At 36.6% G+C, this 26,985-nt stretch overlaps 1 protein-coding gene across 1 annotated transcript in view; it reads right to left on the reverse strand.

Annotated features, from left to right (window-relative positions):
• Brr2 (U5 small nuclear ribonucleoprotein l(3)72Ab) overlaps positions 1–26,985 on the reverse strand; it is a 90,345-nt gene that overhangs the window by 21,780 nt on the left and 41,580 nt on the right. The window contains exons 17-27 of the mRNA XM_089644046.1: positions 19,376–19,508; positions 16,911–17,075; positions 14,789–15,007; positions 13,601–13,789; positions 12,103–12,490; positions 11,370–11,666; positions 10,720–10,929; positions 8,677–8,777; positions 3,382–3,652; positions 2,298–2,534; positions 853–1,034 (exon numbers count right to left, since the gene is read on the reverse strand). Coding sequence (XP_089500172.1) covers positions 853–1,034; positions 2,298–2,534; positions 3,382–3,652; positions 8,677–8,777; positions 10,720–10,929; positions 11,370–11,666; positions 12,103–12,490; positions 13,601–13,789; positions 14,789–15,007; positions 16,911–17,075; positions 19,376–19,508 — 2,392 coding nt within the window. The remainder of the gene's footprint in view (positions 1–852; positions 1,035–2,297; positions 2,535–3,381; positions 3,653–8,676; positions 8,778–10,719; positions 10,930–11,369; positions 11,667–12,102; positions 12,491–13,600; positions 13,790–14,788; positions 15,008–16,910; positions 17,076–19,375; positions 19,509–26,985) is intronic.

Genomic DNA, 26,985 nt, shown 5'->3' on the forward strand with positions numbered 1-26,985 from the left:
GGATAGAGAGGCTTTTCAACAATAACTCTTGGTTTTTCCGAGCCCCAGATGCGACAATTTTGCTTGTTGACGAAGCCACCGAGGTGGAAATGGGCCTCATCACTCAAGATGATTTGCATTTGATTCACTCAAGTGAATGTTAATAATTTCAATGCGTCGTTGAAGCATGTATCGTTCCATTTTTATTAATGGCGTAGTTTCTACTTGTCAAATGTCAAAAAATTACAGCTTCAAAAGTAACATCTAACGAAATAGCGGGCTATTCAAAATAACACCTCTTATTGGAAAACCCTGAATTATATACAGAAACCTTCCGGAAGAAATTCTCTAAATGATAGTGAAAACCCTTTACAACTCCGTTGCATAGTTAACAAGAACTAAGCGCACAAACAGACAGGCGCGGATAGCGACTTTATTTTGTACTATTTAGAGATGTAAAAATTCAACTTGCGTATGTTTGTGAAATTTCAAAGTTTGTTCTTATTAGTGCGAGGAGTGTTTAGAGAGCGGTTTGAATGGTAGAATTAGTCGGGTACGCCCGAGGAATAGTTAACGCAATGTCTCTGCACCGGAAAGAGTCGAATTAAAATCGATGGAATGTAGTTTTTTAACAGTAATATTGTGGTATACAATAGTGAATGGTAGGAGAAGTCGGAGACGTCCGGGAAGAACATTAGCAATAGGCTCTACTGATATATCCTAATATAATATTATGTGTAAAAGTCCATTAGGACATACGAAATTAAATACATATATTTTAAAAAATGATCAATTTTTAGAAAGATGGATTGTAAGAAGTCACATTTAAACAAATAAAAACCATAGAGCCACAGTTGACTAGTATACACTCACATTTGCGTGTCGGCGATGACTACGAGATGTGCGCGCAGTCGCTGCCCCCAGCAGAGGTCGCGCGCCACCACGGCCACCTGCACGGCGCCCGACTCCAGCAGCTGCGTGGCGAGCTGGCGATCGCTGCTGGCAAGTCCGCCGTGTAGGTACGCGACGCCGCGAGACAGCGTCTCCTTCAAGGTCTGCAACACACGATACAATTTATCATTTACAAATAACCTAGAACAGAGGTCGGAAATCTCATTAACCAAATATCAGCATAACAACGATTTAGATTTCTCTAGAGACCCAAATTTCTCTACAAAAACCCTGTTTTTAGAAGACGATAAAAACTAGGTACATAATAATATTGTCAACTTATTTAGTATACTGCGTATTTCTCTAAAATAAGCTTTTAATCCAATTGGGTGTTAAAGTTAGTCCCGCTTCGAATAGTAAATTCGTAAAAAAAATCCACTTTGTTTTAAATAAAATTAAAACAGAAATTAGTAAAACGTCCACGGCGCCGATTTGGAGAATTAAGTAAACTTCAATTAAATAACCTAAATCCGGGTACCAGGACATAAAGGTATTGAGGGCAACGAGCGGGCTGATGAAGAAGCAAGGAAAGGGGCGAAAGCACCACTTGTAGGATCCGAACTGGCCGTAGGAGTAAATACATGTTGATAGGTGGGTCAAATCCCAGCACTGCAAAGAATGGGAGAGGGCATCTGGTATCAGACAATCCAAAGTACTCATAAAAGGACCAGACCCTAGAAAAACCAAGAAACTACTCGATATGGACAGAAACTCACTGAGGGACCTGGTAGGACTACTAACGGGACACTGCCATCTCAGGAGACACATGCAGATATTGGGAGTGGAAAACACCAACAGATGCAGGAAATGTGAAGAAAAGGAAGAGACTCCAATTCACCGATGGTGCCAATGTCCTGCCCTGGTGGGAACTAGGCGCAGATACCTGGGGAGACATACAGTAGAACCAGAAGACATAGCCACATACCCAATGACAACCCTGGGGTACTTTATTAAAGGGACCGGGTTGTTGTTAAAGGATTGAGGTAAAATGGGAGATAGCACAATGGACCTATGGCCTAAGTGCTCACGGGAACTACGTGTAAACCGTCTCCGCCCTTAAAAAATATATATATATGAACAAGCGCAAACTACACAATCGCAAATATAAAAATTTGACTTAATTATTAGAGAAATACAATTAATTGTACACAAATAAACGATTGGCAATCAAAACAGCTAACTGAGGAAAGCCAACCATGCATAGTGGACTATGGTGGTATTAAAATGCCGGGACATGTGAATCCAAATCTCCGAGGCACCGCCTGAACAATATTGCAGGTTGTGTGGGTTGTGGTCGAATGATGGGTTCGCCAATGACATTCTTCATGGGACAGTGGTATAACAAATAAGGAGTAACAAACACTCACCTTGTCCACCATTCTGTCCAGGAAGGGCTTGATGTCCTCCTGGTCGGCGTGGAAGAAGCGCCCGGGCTGGCCGTCAGCGGCCGCGTGCGTCAGCAGGTCCACCGCCGCCAGCCGCGCCTGCCGCCGCCCCGGCACGAACACCACGCATGGGTTGTGCGAGCTGTGGCGCACGATTGCGTCATAAATCGGCTTGGCCATGGCGGCGAAACGCGACGCGTTGTGCGAAATGTTGATTCCCTACAAAAACATTAAAATATTTTTTTTTCTTTCTGCAATTTACGATGACATTGTTCTCATATGTTCTTTCACTGTGGCAATACAGAGAGTAAAATTATCACACTAAGGAGGTATTTCACTATCTCTGATTATGTTCTGACCAAGCACCAATCCGCGGATTAGTCATTTTTTCGTTTTCACTATATCTGAATAACGCTAACGCTCGGGTTAAAGTTCGATTTGACTAATCAGTGCTCGAACCAGACGTTAGGCGCTATTCCTCGAATCAAAGATGGCGTCAAAACATTCCGAGTTTGACAGCTGAGAAGTGAGTCGAATTTTGTAGAATGAATTTGAATGCTTGTATGATCCATCCTGAATTATTTGATTGTGTTCAAAATAAGAAACAATGTATTAATTCGACACAAATCTATCTAAAATGACCTGATAATCAACATAACATAACCAAAAAAATGCACACTTCGCGGTGTGCGGACTGTGACGCATGACAGCCGTGGCAGTAGATGGAGTAACTGCAAACATTTTGCGATGTTGCCAGACTATTTCGAGTGTTATCTATCCGGAAGCTCGGAAACAATGGTGAAACGGTCGCCGTTGAATAACGAAGTTATTCTGATCTTTAAAGCCAGCCAACGGATAGCTAGTCAGATATTTAGCCCGACATAGTGAAATACCCCCTAATAGTTACGGTCGCCCCTGCATTAATTAATTGGATAAACAACACCTCTAACGACCGGTAACAGGTCCTGGCGGCAGATGCCTCTGCCCTATGTGGCTTGCCAGATCTGGAGATGCCGGTTGAGGGAGAGTTTCTACACAAAACCATTATATTACAATAATAAATTACCTGAACGTGAAGTTCAAGCGGCACCGGCCGAACGCTCGGATGGAAATTGAACGTGGAGTTGGCCGAGCACCCGAGCCACTGCGCGAGGTCGCGCGCGCACGCAAGCGGCGCGGACAGCGCTACCATGCGCGTGGCTCGCCCGGTCTGGGACGCCACGTAACGCGCCCTTGCCAGCACCACCTCGAGCACGGGGCCCTCCGAGCCCCCGAGCAACTGCAGCTCGTCCGCGATGAATAGCTGGACGTTTTGGACGTTTTTGCGACCCTTCCATCTGGAAATCGAACGACATGTTAAATTTTAATAATTTCTTATATGTTTTGTTATTCATTTTCGACAACTATCGATTATCGATAACTTCACTCCTTAGGTGTTATATAGACATATTTTGTTTATAAATAGGTTAACCATGAATTTTAACAATTTAAAGTGTATTAAATTGTTATATTTTGCCTATGTAAGAAGTCAACTTGAGTACAATTCTCCTGTCTGGAACCCATATTATAATATACATGTAAAAGCTGTTGAAAGAATACAAAACAAATTCTTACGTTTTATAAATTTTAAAATGGATATTCCAGCAATATTTTGAACTACACCACTCTGTTAAATTATATGAATATGCTCAAATTGTCAGACAGAAGAATTTTCACTGACTTGGTATTTCTATATAAAATTATAAATGATTCAGTTGATAGTCCGGTATTGATAGAATTGATAAGCTTTCGGATTCCACAACGTAATACTAGAAGACAGGATTTATTTCAGTGCAGAAATTCTGGGACTAACTACCATATGTATTCCTCTTTGCCCAGAATACTAATGGAAGGAAACAATTATACCAAGTCAGTAGACATCTTCATATTTATCTTTAAACAAATATAAAATGTTGTTAATGAAGCAATTCAGTTATGTACAACAAATAATGTATATTTCTTAATATTCTCATGTAAAAGCCCCGAAAAAGGGTGTTAATAAATAAATAAATAAATTATTTTTTGGCTTCCACCCAATATTGGCCACGTATAAGATGTTGGTTTTAATAGTACATATAGATCTAACCCTTCAAGCTAATTTGTTCGGTTTAGTTAACCAACAGCTAGAGTTAACCCGTAGAGTGGAAATTGTTGTATTTTTCGTTATATTATGGTGAAAAATATGATCAAAACGGTTTAAGAAAGAAAAAACACAACACTTTTAGGTTTTATAGTAAGAATTTCCAAGGATTTTAAAAATATCAAAACATTGAAAATTCTGTTCACATCTCTCGTCATTAGTATTCTAGAATACAACTCTACAATTTGGTCACCTGTCTTTAATAATCACATTAATACCATTGAAAGAGTCCAACGCAAATTTTTGAGGTGTAGGTATTAATTTTAGTCTTAGAATTCCTTTGGAAAAAATTGATTATGATTTTTTATTACATTCATTGAAAGTTAAGTGATAGAAGAAAAATTGTTGATCTTATATTTTTATGAAATTGCTCCCTTTTTAGTTCATCTTTTCAATAAGTCACTTAGCACGGGTGACTTTCCAAAATCCCTTAAATCAGCTATCGTAACTCCATTATTAAAAAAACCACAACTGGACGCTGAAGATCTTTCAAATTACCGACCTGTTTCAAATCTGCCTTTTATATCAAAAATATTAGAAAAAATCGCTGCCTCACAGGTCATATGTCACTTAAATTCAAATGAATTATTAACTAAATACCAATCTGCATACAGACGGTTCCACTCCACAGAAACCGGGTTACTACGTGTTTTGTCGGACATAAATACTGCCATTGAGTCGGGTAAACTGGCACTTCTTTCAGTCTTGGACATGAGTGCTGCATTTGACACGATTGACCATGACTTTCTTATTAAACGATTAGATGAATCATTTGGTTTAAACTGCGATGTTAAGACCTGGCTGACATCGTACCTGGCCAACCGTTTACAAGCCGTAAAAGTAGGAAAAAACCAATCAAATTATGCAACCCTTTCATCTGGAGTACCCCAAGGGTCCGTTCTGGGTCCACTACTCTTCATCCTCTTCACAAATGATGTCGCTAAAATAATAGAATCATTCGGCCTTCTATCTCACTGCTACGCTGATGACCAGCAAGTTTACTTTTACTGCTTACCAGAAGAAATAAACAGTCTAAAAATTCGTATAACTGAGTGTATAGAAGCAATTACTCGCTGGATGACCTCAAATAGATTGAAACTGAATCCCACAAAGACTGAGTTTCTGTGGACTGCTACAAGCAGACGTCAGCATAACATTGAAAACTCCCCAATAACCATTTCTGGAAGTGACATCACTCCAAAAACGTGCATCAAATTACTGGGTGTCAATCTGGATGCTAATTTTTCCCTTAAAACTCAGGTGAACAGAACTGTAAGCACGGGGTTCTTTCAATTAAGGCAAATTAAAGCAGTGCGGAGAAACCTGCCAACAGAGGCGACTAAATTGCTAGTCAATTCCTATGTTGTTTCACGTCTAGATTATTGCAACGGAATATATGCAAGTCTCCCTAAATGTCAAATCAACAAATTACAATCCGTTTTCAACGCCGCGGCAAGGCTTATCACCGGAGTATCTAAATACTCCCACATTTCAGAGCATCTCAAAAATCTGCACTGGCTCAAATGTCCTGAAAGAATCCAGTTCAAGGTATGCTGGATGGTATTTAAGTCACTTAACGGAATGGCTCCGGCTTATTTATCAGAATTGTGTATTCCAGAAGATTCCAACTCCCGACAGTCAACCCTTAGGTCAGCAACGTCATCAGCTATCGGAAGGTTGAAGGAACCAAAGCGCACACCAGATACTAAGTTCGGTGAGCGTGCTTTTGCCGTGTCAGGACCTAAAGCCTGGAATGGACTGCCACATGATTTGAGAATGATCGCAGACTCGACAGAATTTAGGTCTAAACTTAAAACGCACCTTTTCAGACAGTCGTATCCATAATTTCAGAAACCTCCACTTTCACAGTTGACGGCAATTTAAATTTAAATTAACAAAATGTAAAAAATACTAAAAATAAAATAAAATAAATAAAAATAATAATTAAAAATAAATAAATAAAAATGATAACAACTAACAATTTGTAGGCTTTTAAGACAGTTAAAATACATTTAAATTAAAATAAAAACTATAGCAGACTTAAGATCATGCGACGACCAGTGTTTTTTTGATATATTTTCCTCTGCGTGCAGTTCTATCTTTTATAAGCATAAACTTTTTAATATAAGTGTGTTTGTTGGAAGTGACTTGCCAGGTAAGTATGTTTTGGTATCATTTCTAAATAACAAATGTAGATCCTAGGAAATAAATTGTACAGCGCCCTTGAGGTGATTTTTCACAAAAACGGCGCTCTACAAATTATCCAATTATTTTTTTTTTTTATAACTTCCGATTTAGTTGTCCGGGTTAAGTCTTCCCCAAAGGAAAAACTTAACCCTTCCACTCACTTTTCCACAAATGATCAGCTAGTCAATCAACACTATGTAAGTGCATTATATAAGTAAAATAAATACAAAACAATACAAGAACAACAACATGTCAAATCACCAGATATCAAATGGGGAAAAAAAATTCACCGTCTCCAGATATTTTCATATCAGAGGGTTCGGCTCGGTAGAACTTCTAACAGGGCCTATAAATCCTACTGATCCCTCAACATAAATATTTAAAAAATCTTTTGTTATCCTACATGTATTCAAAATGACCGACTTTTGCATCTTTATATATAAATTTTTTGATAGATCTAATACGCCTAAATTTTTAATTAGAGAGCTAGGTATAATGCCAGTAGCCGAAATAACGAATGGTAATATTTTTATAGTCTGAGAATGCCAAATTCTTTTTATTTCATTTCCTAAATCTGTGTATTTTCTTATTTTTTCACTAACAGATTTTTGAATATTACAGGAATTTGGAATAGCAACATCAATGATATAAGTTATTTTTTTAATTTTGTCATGTAAAACTATATCGGGTCTATTATGACTAATCGCTCTATTATTATTATTATACAAAATTATCAGTTGGATAGCCCTGATATATTAATGTTGATTCAATTTCATGTACCTACCATTAGATCAAGGTCCTCTAGTATGTATTATTGTGACAATTATAGCACAGTCTCAGGATATAACTCAGTTATAAATAGATTGCACACACTCGGGAACTTTTATGCTAAAATCGCAGATACTTTTAATATGCCAGTTGTGAAGTATAAAGCTGCACTAATAACACAAAACAGGTTTATATAATGCTTTTTTCTTTACAGTAGTTATGTTATTTGTTATGTTTTAATTTAATTCTATCATTTTTCACTCGTCAAAATTTAATACTGTACTATATATGTAAATGGCACTAGTGCCGTAAATTATAAATAAATAAATATAGAAGTTAACAACAGATTAATTAAAATGAACACCTATATGAAACTCAAGGTTCCAACTGAAATTTGAGAATTTTTTAATAATAATTTTTGTATAAAATAAAAAATTGGGTGAAAATAATGTATATAATACATTTGACTACAGTAGAACCCTGTTAATTCGAACCCATATAAACGCATAATTTGAAATTTTCATCAAAAAAATATCCACAGAAAAAAAATTTCATGCAAAATGGTTTTTTAATTCGAAAATCGTTAATTCTTAATTCGACATTTATTTTTGTCTGCGCACGAAAATTTGTTCGTGTAATTTGAAAAAATTCGATTTTTGCGAATTACACGAAAGTATAAAATTTCGTAAATTTTAATCTAAATAACGATTTTTATGTGGTTATACATCGACCTAATTAGTATTATTATTTTGTAAATCTGAATCGATTTTCAATGGAATGTCGTATTTTTTCCAATTTATTTTGAATAGCCGAGTTTGAAGGGCGGAGAAAATTCATTTTACGCGGAAATATGTCGTAGTTTTACGAATTTGCACCAAATATCTGAATTTAAAGGGCCAGCCGCAACGGAACTCGGTCAGGAAAATTCGATTTACGCGTAAATATATGGCATTTTTACGAATTTACACCAAATATCTGAATTTAAAGGGTCAGCCGCAACGGAACTCGGTCGGGAAAAATCGATTTACGCGTAAATATATGGCATTTTTACGAATTTATTTAGAATATCTGAAATTAAAGGGCCTCTCAAAGGCTCCCTCTAATACCTTAATAATCGTAGGTCGTAGATATCTCTATCTCACGTGGTCGGATAGAAACATTGACTCTGAGTACTTTCAGCAGCCAGGATACAGGGTTGGAATGTGTGTAATCGGAAGTGTGTATTACCTGCGGGAGAGGACGTCCCACTTGTCAGCGGTGGTGATGATGATCTGTCCCTTGGTCAGCAGCTTGTTGTCTGTGACTGTCTCTCCAGTGAGGAGTACCACCTACAACCAAACCAATATAACATATCAAAATCTTAACTTAATCAACCATAATATTTTTTAAAAATTTAATATAAAGTTTTTTTTACAGGTGTTTTTCGACGTATTGAATACATAAATTAATGTTTACATATTATTTGATACATATAATATTTCATTACACTAAATGACAATGTGAAAATAATAAAAAATAATAAATAATAATAATAAACGAAAATTCAAAAATCTGTTAATGAAAAAATAAGAAAATACACGGATTTAGGAAACGAAATAAAAAGAATTTGGCATTCTCAGACTATAAAAATATTACCATTTGTTATTTCGGCTACTGGAATTATACCTAGCTCTCTCATTCAAAATTTAGGCGTATTAGATCTATCAAAAAATTTATATATAAAGATGCCAAAGTCGGTCATTTTGAATACATGTAGGATAACGAAAGATTTTTTAAATATTTATGTTGAGGGATCAGTAGGATTTATAGGCCCTGTTAGAAGTTCTACCGAGACGAACCTACCCGAATCAAATTACCCTCTGATATGAAAATATCTGGAGTCGGTGAATTTTTTTTCCCATTTGATCTCTGGTGAGTTGACGTGTTGTTGTTCTTGTATTGTTTTGTATTTATTTTACTTATATAATGCACTTGCATAATGTTGATTGACTAGATGATCATTTGTGGAAAAGTGAGTGGAAGGGTTTAGTTTTTCCTATGGGGAAGATTTAACCCGGACAACAAAATCGGAAGCATAAAAAAAATAAATTGGTTAATCAACATCTAGTTGGAGTACATACTTATGAAGGGGTTTTTATAAAATTTTTGATCTTGGATCTGTCTTGGCTGATTATCCAAGACTTGATGTCTGTTTTATATTTCGTTCAGTCTAATGGCTAGTGGGAGAGCATTATATAGCCTTGTTGCAAAATATCTAAAACTTCTCTGGCCAAAAGTTGTTTTAGCAAAAGGGATTTGTAAGAGATTATGTCCTTTGGTTCTAGTATCACGAGCAGTTTGGACATTGTCAAAAGTAGTTTTGTGTTTGAAGAGGTATGCTAGTATGTTTTTGGCATAAAGTTGCCTAATGTCCATAACACAGATTTTCCTAAAGATTTCATCCGAGCTGCTTGTGATCGGTAGTTTGAGGATAACCTTTATTATAAGTTTCTGAGCTCTAGAGATTGGATCAATGGCGGCAGCGTTTGCTCCTCCCCATGCTATGATACCATACTCTATTAAAGATTGATAAAAAGTGCACAGTAGATTGTTTTGAGCTGGTTTAGGTTGAGAAAGTTGCGAGTTTGTCTAAAAAAGTAAATGAATTTTCTAAGTTTGTTTGCTGTAGTGGTTATATGTTGTTTCCACTTAAAATTGCTGTCAAAAATAATACCTAAGTATTTAATTTTAGTTACCTGTTCTAAATTACGCATTCATTTGGTATATGTATGAACATTAATATCTTAATTCAGTGAAACGGTTTTTGTTCAATTTTCTCTAATCCCTAACACAATCCAACAATATTCATCTGGACTTCTCTAATCCCAGAATGAATCGACTCATTTTGGTGCATTCTCAACCAATCTTAGATTCAAACTGATGATATCGGTGCAGTTACCACTAATCCCAGATTCAATCTAATCTTTTTGGTTCAGTCTCCACTAATCCCAGATTCAATCTAATCTTTTTGGTTCAGTCTCCACTGATCCCAGATTCAATCTAATCGTTTTGGTTCAGTCTCCACTAATCCCAGATTCAATCTAATTTTTTTGGTTCAGTCTCCACTAATCTCAGATTCAATCTAATCTTTTTGGTTCAGACTCCACTAAACCCAGATTCAATCTAATCATTTCAGTTCAGTTTCCACTAATCCCAGATTCAATCCTACTATAATAACTACTTTGGTTTAGTCTCCACAAATTCCTTAAAACCCAATGACCAGTAACGTACCTTCACGCCCATGGTCTGCTGGAACTTGTGATGCCAGTCCTGGAAGAGAAGTTCTGCCAACTGCTCCTTGGCCACGATGTAGACGCAGCGGCCGGCGGGCTCATTGCTGAGCAGCCGCAGCACAGCCAGCTCGGCCACTGTAGTCTTTCCGCTGCCGGCTGGCGCGCACAGCAGCAGATTATCGTCCGAGTTGTACACAGCGTTGAATACCTGGAACGGAAATTGTCAATAAGTCGAGATTCATATAAAATCTACATTGGTAACAATGGAGGACTTTTCCAATGGATCAAATTCTTTATTACCTGCAAAAACCAACTGTCAACTGGCGGTGTCCTTCAGGGATCAGTTCTGGGTCCAGTTCTATTTATTTTGTACGTCTAGCAATTCGGAGGACCTGGGTTCAAATCCCGACGTGCGCAAGTAAATTAGAAAGACCACCATTCAGAATTGAAACATTGCATGAAATGGCTTTAGCCATGTTTGGTGACTAGTTCTGAATAGCCATGTACTTCATGCCTCTTCACCATCTCCTTCCCCTCCCCACTACCATCAGCCTCACAAAACACCCCAATTGGGGCTGCAGGAGTATCACTGGGTCCAGTAATGCAGTATGTATATTCACATTAAAAAACGCAGGGCAGCATACTCACTTGCGTCTGAATGGGATTGAACTGGTGGAAGGGCAGCAGCTGTGAATGCGCCCGCAGCGCGGTGGTGGGAAGCGGCTGCAGGTCCAGCAGCTCGGTGGGCGGGGCCGCCTTCTCGGGCAGCAGCAGGTGGCGGAAGCTGACGGCCAGGCGGGCCTCGGCCCCCAGCCAGCGGTCCGACACCACGCGCAGGAAGTACTGTGGCGGCAGTGGCTCCAGCACCGGAACAAAGAACTTGACGGAGTGCTCATCCGTGGCGTACTTGGACTTCAGCAGGAAGTACTCGTGGTGGAGGATTACCTGAAACAACAGATTTATGTATTTATCCATTTTTCTTACATGTACTAACTCTTACAAAACTATTTTGTCACTGTTCTATTTTATCTCTGTTCTGTTTTGTCACTGTTCTGTATTGTCAGTGTTCTATTCTGTCACTGTTCCGTTTTGCCACTGTTCCATTTGGTTACTGTTCGGTTTTGTCACCATTCTGTTTTGTTTGTCTATATTCTATTTAGTGACTCTTCTGTACTGTCTCTGTACTGTTTTATCACTATTCTGTTTTGTCATCGAACCGATGAGTATCTGGTGAAAGAACACCATTTCTTATCATTAATAAGGATCATGTTTTAGTTATTTCGTGTTCTGTTTTGTCACTGTTCCTTTTGTCATGGAACAGTGTTAAAATCGAATAAGATTGAAAAGTAATAAAAAAATGATCATGTGTTAGGGAACTAACCTCAGAATCCACATCTTCCACCAGGATCCAGAAGGCCTCCGACTTGCCGTGCACCTTGTCATCCCACTGGAAGTCCGGCGTGACGGTCAGCTCCACCCCGAGCGTGGCGCGGGTGACCGGCTGGACGTGCGTGGCGAGCTCGAGGCGCGGGAACTGGTGAATATAGCGGTGCAGCGTCCTGCCTAGCTTGGGGGCGCGCACCAGCTCGCCCAGTTCGCCGGGGCCCAGTTCGCGCAGCCGCTCCCACGGGAAGGCCTTCTTCTCCAGCTTGCGCACAATCTCGTCGGGCAGCTTGCGGAACTGGCGCAGGGGCGACATGCTCTGCCACATGCGGCGGTCCACCATCTTGCAGAGGGAGAGAGTCTTGTCCACCAGCTGTGCCCAACCCCTGAAAAGCAGACAATAATTAATAAGTATAGCCAGGCAGCCCTGATGGCAGTGGAAAGTAACCGATGCAACTCCAAACTGGTGATGGAATGCAGGACTATTATTGAAGAACTTGCTACTTAGCCAAGAAAGGGATGGAAGCACCACTTGCGGGATCCAAGCTGGCCGTAGGATTGACAGCTTCCCACACCAATCAATATATTGAAAGGTGGGTCAAATCCCAGCACAGGGAGAGGGCGCCCGGAATGAGACAATCCAAGGAACTCATAAATGGGCTAGACCCTATACAAGCCAGGCAACTTTTTTTTTTATATTAACTCCACACAGGAGGCCCTGAAGAAAATGATTTCCCTCAGGGCCTATGTCATCTTTGGGGATGCTGTGTGGAGGGTCTTTTTGTGGAGAGGAAGGAGTGAATATGGGTCTTGAAGAGTCCCAAGTTGTAGGAGGGAGGAAACACAGAGGCCGGCAGTTCGTTCCACAGCCGAGCTGTTGAACTTAAGAACGAATCGTAGAAGCGACCCGTTCTTATGTGACAAATGTCAACCGTGTACAAATGTTGGGCGCGCGTTTGGCGTGTAACCCGACTACGCACCGGTGCCGAAGGGATCAATGACGCTAGTTCCTCAGAGCATCTTCCATTGTAATACCGATAGAACAAGGACAGCATACCTACCTGACGCCTGTGCTCTAAAGATTGCAGTCCGTTTGTTAAGATTGGGGAATCTATCAAACGGACCGCCCGTTTTTGCACAGAGTCAAGGGTTTTTTTCAGGTATTTAGGGGCTTCGGACCAGATATGGCTGCCAAATTCGACAGTAGGGCGCACTTGCCCAATATGGACAGTGCGCTCCCTGAGGGAACTAGTAGGACTACTAACGGGACACTGCCATCTCAGGAGACACATGCAGCTAAGGGGAGTGGAAATCACTAATAGATGCAGGAAATGTAAAGAGGATGAAGAGACAATTCACATTTGGTGTCAATGGCCCGCCCTAATGGGAACTAGGTTCAGCTACCTGGAAAGACACCGTGTGGTACTAAGAGAGCTGAATATCCAATGATCGGGTTACTGTTAAAAAGATACTGCAAAAATAAGTGTTTTACTGACTTGTGTAAGACAATCTCGAAGATGGCGCGCAGCAGACGGCTGGCGGACTGCGTCACGTAGACCATGTCCGCCTGCAGCGCGAACCCTTCCAGCTTGAGCTGTGACACGTACGCCTGCAGCAGAACGTTCACCTTAGCCGAGGGTTCCTCGGGACCTTCCTTCACTGGCACCGGCACCCGCTCCAACAATCTGGAAAACAATAAATTAAAGTACAAAGTGTTGAGAGAAAACAAAATTTTTTTGATTTTATCGACACGTTTTATATTTCTACTTAACCTCTCAGACAAAGGCATTTGTATGCTATGTGTTCCTTTGCGAACTGTCAAAACGCGGAAATTTTTGTGTTATTCACGACTTTTGCTAAAAGCATCATAACTCACGTCTTGGGAAACGTAGCCTCATTCTAAAAAATGTTTTGGAAAGATTATGAAATTCACTATCGTATTGTTTTGTTATACGTAAATATTTGCGTTTCTAAATATACATTTTCTGAAAACGTCAAAAATATGTAAAAATCGCTGACCATTATTTCAAAGCTGTGAAAAATGTACTTTTTTCTGAGTATCATAAAGAAATAACACTTTATATATTGAAGAAATATAATTAAAAACTATTGGTCACCTCAAAATATTAACCGTCCAAACTAAAATATTTTTAATAAATTATTTAAAAACGCAATAAATTACGAACGAACAAGCTGACAGATTCAATCGACTCAGATAATGCACCTCAAGATTCCATAGATATTTTTGAATGCAGACGCGTAGCGTTATTCATTATCGATACTCTGTTTTTTAAATCATGGCAATCCGTATACTAGTGATGGAAATAAATCGATTTTTGTAAAATCTCGCGCGCTTACGTGAAAAGACGTACTAATGTCTTGACCGCTATTATCATATTTACGTCTTTTGACGTTCTAATGTTCCGAGTGGTTAAATACTTATTATGTTATTGTTGGTATTATCTTCACCATCTGTTGATTGCTTATTTTGATGATAAGCGATTATGTAAGGTTCCCATGAAAAGATGATGCTGGAGAGCTGATAGGCATCTCAGGCACATCAAACACGGAGGTCGGGTTAGGCTAAGGCTTTCAAATTCATAATTGGGAAATTCTTATCCATTTTGCGGCTCTTGGGGCTAACATGATGGCATTATTTAGAAATACTTAGTAGTCAGACTCACCTCTGCAGTTCAGGCCTCTCCTCCTCCCTGACGCAGAGGTTGCGGAACTCCCCGGATAGGCTGAACACCCGCAGCAGCTCAATCTCGCCCAGGGTGGGGCGCAGCAGCTGGGAGTAGGTCAGCATGGTTTCGTGGCCCACGTAGAAGTGGGAGCTGATGCGCCCGTTCTCCGTCCACTGGAAGTGGCCGGACTTGCGGTCGTATTTTACTAGACCGGATCTGGATGGAAAAAGAACAGTTGCATTTTCAGTGGAAAGATATATAAATGTGCATTTATAAAATAATAATCATTTATTTATGCCTTTTTTAGGAGCTTTTACCATGAATAGTAAACATTATACATAACTGAACTGTCTTATTAACAATCTTTTGTAGTTGTTTGGTGGTAAATTGAAAATATACTGAGATATAACTGAAGATTGATGGTATACCACGTGGATTTAAAAAAATAGTGTAACTTAATTTTGAGTAGTAGCTAATTTTGTAAAAAAAAACGGATAATTCAACGTCTTTTCTTCACGCCAAAATTTAAAACAGCTAGTTTTTTATATTTATGTTTCAATTAAAACCAAACTGACAACCTAAGAACCTATATATTATATTTGGGTCCCTTTAATAAAGTTCACCAGGATTGTCATTGGATATGTGACTATGTCTTCTGGTTCTACTGTATGTCTTCCCAGGTATCTGAGCCTTGTTCCATGTTAATTAAGAGAAGAAAAAAAACTAACCTTAAAACATTGACATCAGTCAGTAACAATGGCCACTAAGTAACAATGGCCGCTAAGTAAAAATCAGTTTTAAATTTAACGAAATAAATTTTAAAATGCATATTTTCCATTTCGGGAAACTGAAATACTCACTCCTCATTATTATCTAACTACTACAAAGTGGTTTAAAAAAGAATTATGCGTATTATGTATTTCCCTATTTTGTGTATTGAAAACGTCTATTCAATAATAATAATAATATCTTTATTTAGGAAAGTTTACACATTACAACTATAAATACATATTATGGTGTATATTGATTTGTAACTTTTATTTTTAAGGTTATAAAATTAACAGAAAAATACAAACATAATATGGTGAAGGTAAAAAGAAAAAAAAAGTACAGTTAGTTGAGGTTTCTCAAATACCGCCTCACTAGGCTAGCCTGTGTTGAGGCAGAATTTTTCAAGTTAGTTCCTAATACCTTTGAACATACCTATACTTGTGTTAAGATGTATTCGCTCAATAATGTGGTGACTTCAATAACTGCGAATTTGGGTGAATGCACCGGTAAAGGCCCTATTCTTATTTTTGATCCAAGTTTTTACATTATCTTTGAAATTTTTTTGTGAATCACATTGTTTTATGCTGTCTGGAAGAATGTTTTGTAGAGTCTTGTCGCAAAGTATTTAAAGTTTCGTTGACCAAACGCAGTATGTGTTATCGGTATTTGTAGTAAGTTTTTGTTGTTGCTTCGAGTACATCGTGCATTTGAACTTTTTTCGTAGTAATAATGTATATTTGAGTATAGATGAGTTAAGATAGTTTTTGCATATAGCTGCCGAACATCAAACACATTCATATATTAAAAATTAAATTCGATTCTGTAATTATAGGTAGCCTTAGAATTATTTTTAAAATTGTTTTCTGAGCCTCTATGATTGGGTCTAGTGCAGATGAAGTGCCGCCTCCCCATGCTATGATACCATATTCAATAATAGATTGGCAGACTGCAAAATAAATCATTTTCAGGTGTTGAAAGCCGAGAAAGTTTCGTATGATTCTGAAAAAGTGCATGGTTTTTCTTATTCTTTTTGCAATTATTTGAGTATGAAGATTCCATTTGAGATATGGATCAATGGTGAGGCCGAGGTACTTCATCTGAGTAGAGCGTTCTATGTAGGGGCACTGACAACATTCATCGGAGTTCAAATACGAGTGTATTCTGATGGAGGCATCATCAGGAGGGTTACCAGTAATATTAATGCTTGATGTGATGTTTTCTCGGTGTTCAGTGTGAGCGTGTTTATATCCAACCACTTTTTTACCTTTCGCTTCGCTTCCTTTCACTGGATTCCACACCGTATAATAAAGATACAGTGGACTATTGTTGAAAGTGTCCCCTGTCTTACCTGTCGAGCTGCATGGCGGCAGTGTGCACCAGATCGGCGCGGTGCATCTCCAGCAGGGGGTCGCTGGCGAGGCGCTCCGGCGACACGCCGTAGAGGGCGGGCTGGCGAAGCATGCGCACGTACAGATACGTGTAACCCATCCACGTCACAGCCTCACGCACGTTTCTACACACAAATATAAATCCAAAATTATTGTGAAATCAGATATGAGCACATCAGCAGAAAGTTCAATAATTATTAAATAATAATAAAAGAAACAAGTTTTATAAATATTAGGATGTTTTAAATTGACTCTTGTTCTTTGGGAATAACTCGTACGGTCTAATAGAAATCGTTGTATCTCTCTTACTGTCATGGTGAGAAATATAATCTAAACGGTGTTAGAAAGAGAAAACACCACGCTTTATATTCAAATCTAGAAGTTAAGACAAATGTTCCGAATGAAATTTGAAAAAAAAAATAATGAAATTTTTATTCATTATTTTTAAATGAAACGTCAAAAGTAATGTGACAGTAACGTTTGTATTAATTTTGTCTAATAAAATGTGTGTTTTTATATATTTTTTCATTATCACTTATTTTAGTTACAAAAAACGTTAGGTGAGCCATTTTTTATTTTTTTTTTGTTTGTATTATCGAAAGAATCGAAAAATTAAATTTTTATTTTTGTAGCGAGAGAATAATCCAGATTGTCTCGCTAATTGTAAACAACACGACCTACCTATCTACTTGCGAGTGACTACCTACTCGCGACGTCTAGAGCTACCTACGACAATACGTTGCGAGTTGGTCTGGCACATTACGCCAACTCACTAGAAGGTTCTAGCCGGTTGCCTAGGAATAATAGCAGCGCCAACGAAAGTTCCAGTAGGACCCAGACTGAGCGAGTGTCTCCGTTTTACCACCGTGGTTATCTTAGTGTACAAATAAAAGTCTCGTTTAACCCAGATGCAACGTTTATTTATGAATTAAAAAATCGTTTCACAATCACAATATCTACCCGTTTACTATGCGAGGTAATACTATGGAATGCAGGCGATTTCTAGGTTAAGGTTTCTAGCGCGGTAGTAGTTGACTGAAGACTGAATACTAACTGCTCGCTGCGTCGGGCTTATTTATACAGTCCGGCCGATGGCATTAGTAGGTATGCGAGCCCGCAGGTAAACTACGGGCACTAGCTGGAACGAGATCCTTCTAGACGTTTCCGCACCGTTGAATTATGCCTAGAGCCTTTGTCTAAACCCTTCTGGTGAGTGCGCGTAATTCACTTCGCCAAACCAGCAACATTATTGTTGCGGGTAGTTTTGCTCAAGACATAGCAAATAAGTACTTGTACGTGGCGTCGGCCGGTGGACACGCTACGTAAGACAAAGTGTTTTTCGAAACAAAAAACGACTAGAAGTTACCAAGACTGTGCATTTAAATATGGGTGTTTTTTCTGGAACATACTAGTAGTGACGATCACTAAATTGTTATTACATATCGCCTTTCAAAAGAAGTTTTTAGTTTTCGGATAAGTTCAGAAATATTCTATCTTTTTAAATGCAATCTTGTATCAAAATATGGCAGAGGCCTGAGGATTTCATTTGTCAAAAACTTCTTAAGTGAGATCCAAATTTGGCAATTTTTAAATTATGTTTTTTTTCTAGTATTATACGTTAGGGTGTATCGATTTTTAACTTTTTTTTTGTTTTCAAATTCCAAGTTGAAAAAAAGTTGCTACTAGGTACCACAACTTACCACAAAAAGTTTTGGATTTTTAAAAAAATGTTTAGGTCTCCCGCACAAGGCCTAAAGTTTTAATTTTTTTCAAAAGATATCAAATTTTTTTATAATTTATATAATTAAAATCGTAACTTTTGTGTTTATTCCAAGTAAAAAAACATTAATATTAATATTACAATTAATTCCGGTGGTTTAAACTTAAAAAAAAAACATGGTTCATATATGTACACGAAATTACAAAATTTCATAAAAATTAACAAATTTTAGGGCTTGTGCGGGAGACCTAAAATCCATTTTTTATAAAAAAAAATCGTTTCTTACTTATTTTTATGCCCTAATATTACTGTTTTTTAACTTGGAATAAACACAAGAGTTACGATTTTATTTTAAAAAAATTGGATATTTTTTGAAAAAAATTAAAACTTTAGGCCTTGTGCGGGAGACCTAAACATTTTTTTAAAAATCCAAAACTTTTTGTGGTAAGTTGTGGTACCTAGTAGCAACTTTTTTTCAACTTGGAATTTGAAAACAAAAAAAAAGTTAAAAATCGATACACCCTATTATACGTATCCACTCAAGTGTTTTCCGATAAATCGAATGGTTAATGTGAAAATATTGAAATCAAACATTTTCTGACAAATCAGAACATAATAAGATTATAGGTTAGGTTAGATTCTTTTTTTCAGCACTTTTCAATGGTATTCTGTTCTGTCATGTAACAATTATTCAAGTGCTCTCACCTGACAGTGCCCAGTACAATCTCGGCATTGAGGGTGTCGGCAAGCTTGGAGATCATCTGCGACTCGATGGGCAGCTGCTGGTTCAGTAGAGACAGGTAGTACTGCAGCTCCGAGTGGTTGGTGATCAGGATACCTGAGGAGTACACCGACAAATTAACATACTTCAATTTGGGAGGCGGAAACAAGTACTACCATTTGCTGGATAGTTAACGCCTCTGCCATAGGTCGCCCCAAGTGGCAAGTAACGCCCGGTGACTTGGCAGGTTTGCCTGAGTCTTGGCAGCGGATTCGGTTAACAGGTTGAGGGAGACCCTTTGACATGTTCGGCTGGACTCTCTCGATCCATCAATCCAATTTTTCAAAGAGCGCAACCGCAAGGGTTAACCACTCAGAACATTAGAACGTCAAAAGACGTAAATATGATAATAGCGGTCAAGACATTAGAACGTCTTTTCACGTAAACGCGCGAGATTTTACAAAAATCGATTTATTTCCATCACTAGTATACGGATTGCCATGATTTAAAAAACAGAGTATCGATAATGAATAACGCTACGCGTCTGTATTCAAGAATATCTATGGAATGTAGAGGTGCATTATCTAAGTCGATTGGATCTGTCATCTTGTTCGTTCATAATTTATTGCGTTTCTAAATAATTTATTAAAAATATTTTAGTTTGGACGGTTAATATTTTGAGGTGACTAATAGTTTTTAATTATATTTCTTCAATATATAAAGTGTTATTTCTTTATGATCGTACGAAACAATATACTGTCCGTACAATAACTGTAGATACGAAGGTAGCTGGGTACACTTTTAGGCGTTTTCAGTCTTGGTAGATGTTGTAGAGCCTTTGTGGTGGAGTTTAATGCCACGATCAGAGAGGAATTTATTCCAGATCTGAACTGACGAAAGGAATTTAATACTGGCAAAAACTGAATTTACTACTGAATAAAACACTTGAAAATATTTCTTGAGACTTTTGGAGACTTGGAGATGGTTTCTTCAGGAGAGAGGATTCTCTTTCAGAGGTAGTTGTTGAACTGACTTTGTATGGAATTCGGTTCTCTATTTATAGAACGTTTTCAAATCGAACCCTCTCGGAGGCGTTCTATCCTCTTTCGTGAGGAGTAAAGTGGTTAGGTATTTTTCCTCTCTGCAATTATCTTGTTGAGAGGAAAGTTATATTTTAATATGATACCTTTCACCAAGTCAGTTCAGTCTACCAAAACCATCTCCCGCAGTCCCGTTTATTTATTTTATAAATAATTATACAAATTTTCATATTGGGTTTGAAGTTAAATATCTTTGGTTTGAACATTTCCCAAAGAGTAACAAATATAGTTAGATATAATTATTCATGTTATTGTATTAGTATATAATCATTTCTTGATGTTGGTATTTATTTCGTAGTTATATCTTGCATCCTTTTCCCGTAAATCCAATCTGATGATATCACAATTAATCACATCTGAATCTGTTATCAGTTTTTGATAAGGGAGTCAAGGTGATATGCTGGGCTGTGATTGGTTGGAGACGGCGGCCATCATGGAATTCCATCCGGGGAGTAGTGGAGGGGGTCCTACGTAAATACTGAGTAGCTTTCCTAGCGGTGGTCACTTCGTGGGTTGGTGTGTCCGAGGGAGGTGGTGGATGATTATTTTCAGATGTGTTTCAGGTTCTGTTATTATATTGCTATGTAATTATCTTGATTAATCACATATAATACATCATTTGATTGAGTTATTTTGATGTAAAGATTTCCAAATGTGTCGGCGACACGGTATCAAGCGGTTTCGGGGTTGAAGTGCTTTTGTGTTTTTGGCGTAGTGTCGGCGACACGGTATCAAGTGGTTTCGGGGTTGAAGTGTTTTTGTGTTTTTTGGCGTAAATATGAATTCTCTTGAAATATTCTGGAGGTCTGGATACGTATGATACAATGATACTCAGAAAAAAGTACATTTTTCACAGCTTTGAAATAATGGTCAGCGATTTTTACATATTTTTGACGTTTTCAGAAAATGTATATTTAGAAACGCAAATATTTAAGTATAACAAAACAATACGATAGTGAATTTCATAATCTTTCCAAAACATTTTTTAGAATGAGGCTACGTTTCCCAAAACGTGAGTTATGAAGCTTTTAACAAAACTCGTGAATAACACAAAAATTTTCACGTTTTGACAGTTCGCAAAGGAACACAAAGTAAATAATAGTCTTTGTCTGAGAGGTTAAGGCGATGCCATACGTAGTAATGCAAAATCATGTGTTTTTGGTTTGAAAATTTGGTGCATAGAAATGTTTCAGATGCTTTAATTAAATACTGCGAGTAGAATACATCTTGGCCTTTGAAATAATCGAGCAAGTCTTTTTATAAGCCCAGAAAAAAATAATGTATAGGCCTATGAAAACTGCTTTAAAGTTCAAAATCTCATAGTTACAAACCCATTTTCGGTTATGGTTTTATTGTATAATGTGGAAAATTAAGTTATTTATAAAATGATCGAAAAACATTTAAATATTTGTGCCTGAACATCCACAAAATAAAATAAAAGGCACTTTTTAGCCATGTTTTTTTTTTGCATAAATCAAAACAGGTGGATTGCGTGAAACGGGAATTTACGCCTTATCGCCATCTACGTAAGGTGTGTTATTGTTAGCGGCTCGATTCAAAATATTACACGACGTAGTGCATCGCCTTAACAACTATAAGTTCAACCAAGTACGTAACAGCGAGTAGACGCGATATTTGTGCTCTCACTAAAACCGCTTAAAAACAGTGAATAATCTGAAGATTTATATTCAAGTGAGTGAACTTACTGATTAAAAAAGTTTTCCTTAAAAAGGTGGCTAAACATACTGTCATTCAAGTGCTTTATCACGGTGCATTTTGTAAATTTAACTGTGTTCTATTGGAGTCCATTAGAGCTCAACCAGTGATTGTGACAATAACACACAACTCAACGAAATAAACAACACAGTGTAAATTGGGGTAAACATGACGCACACAAATAACCACCAATTTATGGAATCATGCAAGACGGCAATTCAAGACCTGTTGGAGGCAGTACAAGATCCAACAAAAAAATTTACCAAGGATCAACAAAACTTAATTACATTAAAAGTGAATACAATATTGGCACTGATGGGTCACGTCGCCATTGAAATGACTGAAAACAATGTCAAACTTGAGTCGTATGACCAATCAGTAGATAAAAAACGATACTTAAATCGAAAAAACGAATTTCCCCTAATGATTACCCCTAATCAAAATAATAAAGAAACAAATGAAAAACTCCAAAAACGAATCCAAGAAAAAATTAAAAACGGAAAATTAAGGATTAATATTGACAGCATTAAAAAAATTTCTCAAAACAGATTAATCATAAAATGCTTTAAAAAAGAGGACGCACTGATGCTGCAAAAAGAAATTTCCAAAGAATTACAGGATGTAGAAGCAAAAGAACTTATGAAAAAAAAACCTACACTTATATTCAAAGGCATCTTCAATGACTACAACACTGAAGATTTTACTGATGACCTATTTGAACAAAACGAATATCTTAAAGTTTTTACACACACTACAGATATCAAATCACTAATAAATGTGAAAAAGGTTGTTAAAAATAAATACAACGACACGATGAACTTCATTGTAGAGGTAGACAAGGACATCCGAAGAACTATAATACAAAAAGAAAAAATAAATATCGGATATCAAAGAATTTACGCCGAAGATGCAAACCCGCTGGTACAATGTTTCCATTGCTTACGCTTTGGACACACATCAAGTAGATGCCTTGGGAAAGAAAAGGACGCAGCTAGCTGCAGCTATTGTGGAGGCCCTCACACACATACGACTTGTATTAATATAAGCCAAGCACCCAAATGTCTGAACTGTGAACAACATAACCTAAAAAATAAACTGACATTTCCATCAAATCACCGAGCAAATGACAAGATTAATTGTAAGTTTTATAAAAAAATGCTTGAAATTGCACACCAAAAAATCGATTATTGAAAATCGTAATGTTTTAATGTTTTCTTCATCAGGATGTCATAAAATTGACATTTCTAACTACGTTTTACAAATCCATATTCTTGAAGTTTATTTTGTACTCTATAGTAGTATTTTGCACATAACTCTACAGCAGTATTCTCTGGTATTATTATTGAAACATATCTCTTTTTATATATTCTACTTACACGCCGATATTATTCAAGTTTGTTTTGTATTACTCAATACTAGGTTGTACATAGTTTCTTGGGAAATAGTATCAAATAATACTAAACCCAACAACCATAATATTAAAATATACGAGGATAATACTATTATTACAAACAGTTCGATATTTTTCTTTATAAGATGCACAAAATTAAAATCTATTTTTCAATTGATTTTTTACAAGCATTTTTTAAAATATTCAAGTATATTTTGTACATCATTATTATTTTGTACATTATTAATAGATGCTATATTTCAACTTCCAACCATTATACTGAATGTTACGAGTATAATATTATATTATATTTTTAAATGGCTTTCAACTATATTGAAAATGATTCTGATGTAGAATTTACCCGAGTAAGCAATTTAGAATGTTGGATTCACGCACAAAATATTAATAAAAGCAATACTAACCTAACCTGTGTCCAAATAAATATAAGATCACTAAACAAGTATTGGGATATTCTTCATGCCTATTTGAAAAACTGTTTGAAAGACATAGATGTAATTATGCTTTGCGAAACTGCAATTAACGAGGAACTTATTAAATTATATGATATTCCAGGATATAAATCGTATTATTATTGCAGAAAACATAAACAAGGAGGTGGAATATTGCTGTATATAAGGGAACATTTAAATTTTAAACAAAAAATAGTTGAAACCATTCACTTTGAAAATGTGTTTGGAATATTGACATTACCTAATAAATGTAATTTTTATATTTTAGCAATTTATAGACCATCTAACCTCAATAAAAAGGGATTCTTAAATGAAATTTCTTGTTTTTTTTGCAATAATGTAAACTTTAATGATAATATAATATTTTTTGGGGATATTAATCTTAACATACTAAATCAAAGTGATTCAAATATAATAGCTTATGAAAATATACTTACCAGTAATTACTTAACAAAATGTATTAATGATACGACTAGAGAAGCAATCGTTGCTGGTCAAATAACCAAATCCTGTATTGACCACATATATGTTAGATCTAATAAATGTAACTTGTCTGCGTGTGTAATTGATTCGAGAATTGCTGATCATTTTATGACGGGACTAAATTTACAATACCATGACGTCAAAAATATTGAACAAAATGAAAAAATCACAATTCTGTCTCAAAAACGTGTTGATAAAGAAATAAAAAAATATAGTTGGAATATTCTTTTGAAAGAAGTGGATTGCGTTACTCTGTATAATAAAATTAAAAATAAATTTAATGAAATCTATGAAAAAAGTACTGTAGTAAAGTCTTATAAACCTCAAATCAGACCTAATGCCATAAATGAATGGATAAATGAAGATTTATTATCAAAAATCAAATTAAAAGATACACTTTACAAAAGATGGAAAAATAATCCTACAAATAAATTTTATGAAAGAGAGTACAAATGTAATCGAAACAAAGTTACAAAATTAATCAGTACATGCAAATTAAAATTCTTCAACTCAAAATTTAAAAATTACTTTGCCGACTCTAAAAAAACGTGGGACGAAATAAACAGATTGTTAGGGAGGAAGAGCAAAAGTAATTGCGACCAAGTAATATCAAACTATTTTTTAAAAAAAGAACAAACGACTGAACAAACATCTAACAATTTTGCAAACTTTTTTTCTGACAATGTTAAGCAACTATTACATAGATGTGACAAAAAAGCTTTTCATATTCAAACACATAGACTTCCACACAGCATGCTCTTAACACAAGCAAAACTTTGTGATATTGAAAAAGTAGTCAAAAGTTTAAAAAATAGTCAATCGCCGGGGATAGATAAAATTAGAATGTCTGACATTAAAAAACACTTTAATATCTTAGGACCTATTTTAACTCTATTAATTAATATGATTTTATCGGAGGCAATTATACCTGAAGATCTTAAATGTAGCATAATCCGACCTATCTACAAAGGTGGTAAACACAGTGAAATTGAAAACTATAGACCGATCAGTATTTTACCTGCAATTGAAAAGATCCTAGAAAAATATATATCTGTAAAACTAATAAAGTACCTTGAAAAATTTTCTATTATTGATACCCATCAATATGGTTTCCAAAAAAATAAAAGCACAGATCTACTACTTCAAGAATTTTCAAATAAAATTAATACAGTAGAACCCCGTTAATTCGAACCCCGATAATTCGAAAAAACGCGTAATTCGAAATTTTCGCAAAAAAAATTTCCGCTGAAAAATTTTTTCATACAAAATTTTTTTTAATTCGAAATTCGTTAATTCGTAATTCGAAATTTATTTTTGTCCGCGCACGAAAATTTGTTCGTGTAATTCGAAAAAATTTGATTTTTGCGAAAATAAATCATAATATTTCGTAAATCTGAATCTAAAAGTCAGCCATGGCGGTAAAACGCCGAAAATTGTATTTTTACGTGGTTATACATCGTCCTAATTAGTATTATTATTTTGTAAATCTGAATCGATTTACACTGGAATGTCGTATTTTTTCAAATTTATTTCGAATATCCGAGGTTAAAGGGCCGAGAAAATACATTTTACGCGGATACATGTCGTAGTTTTACGAATTTACGCCAAATATCTGCATTTAAAGGGTCGGCCGCGACGAAACTCGGCCGCGTAATTTCGATTTACGCGTAAATATATCGTATTTTTACTAACTTTACTTCGAATATCCGCGTTGAAAAAATACGGCGCGACGGAAATCGGCCGAAAAATTTCGATCCATGCCGAAATATGACATATTTTTACGAATTTACTTCAAATATCTGAACTTAAAAGGCCGGCCGCGACAAAAAACTGCCGACAAAATTCGATTTATGCGGAAATATTTCATATTTTTTACGAATTTATTTCGAATATCTGAATTTGAAGAGCCGGCCGCGCGGGGAATACGGCCGCGAATTCTCGTTTTACGCGGAAATATATCGTATTTTTACGAATTCAAATTCAGATATTTGAAATAAAGGGCCGGCCGCGACAGAAAATTACCGCGAAATCTCGATTTACCCGGAAATATATCGTATTTTTACGAATATCTCAATTTAAAGGGTAGGCCGCGACGGAAAATTACCGCGAAATCTCGATTTACGCGGAAATATATCGTATTTTTACGAATATCTCAATTTAAAGGGTAGGCCGCGACCGAAATCGGCAGCAAAATCTCGATTTACGCGTAAATATATAGCATTTTTACGAATTTATTGCGAATATCTGAATTTACAGGGCCGGCCGCTACTGTAATCGACCGCGAAAATAAAGAAATAATTGGTATTAATACGAATTTACAACTAAAATACCACCCGGATTTGAAGAGGCGGCCGAGAAAATCGATTTTCGGCGTTTTTTTTTTTTTTTTTTTTTTCATAAAATTTCGAATTACGTGGGAATTCGTTAATTCGAAA

This window comes from Hesperophylax consimilis, chromosome 20 (assembly GCF_061612785.1).
Source record: "Hesperophylax consimilis isolate HC1 chromosome 20, BYU_Hcon_1.0, whole genome shotgun sequence".
Classification (NCBI taxonomy): Eukaryota; Metazoa; Arthropoda; class Insecta; order Trichoptera; family Limnephilidae; genus Hesperophylax; species Hesperophylax consimilis.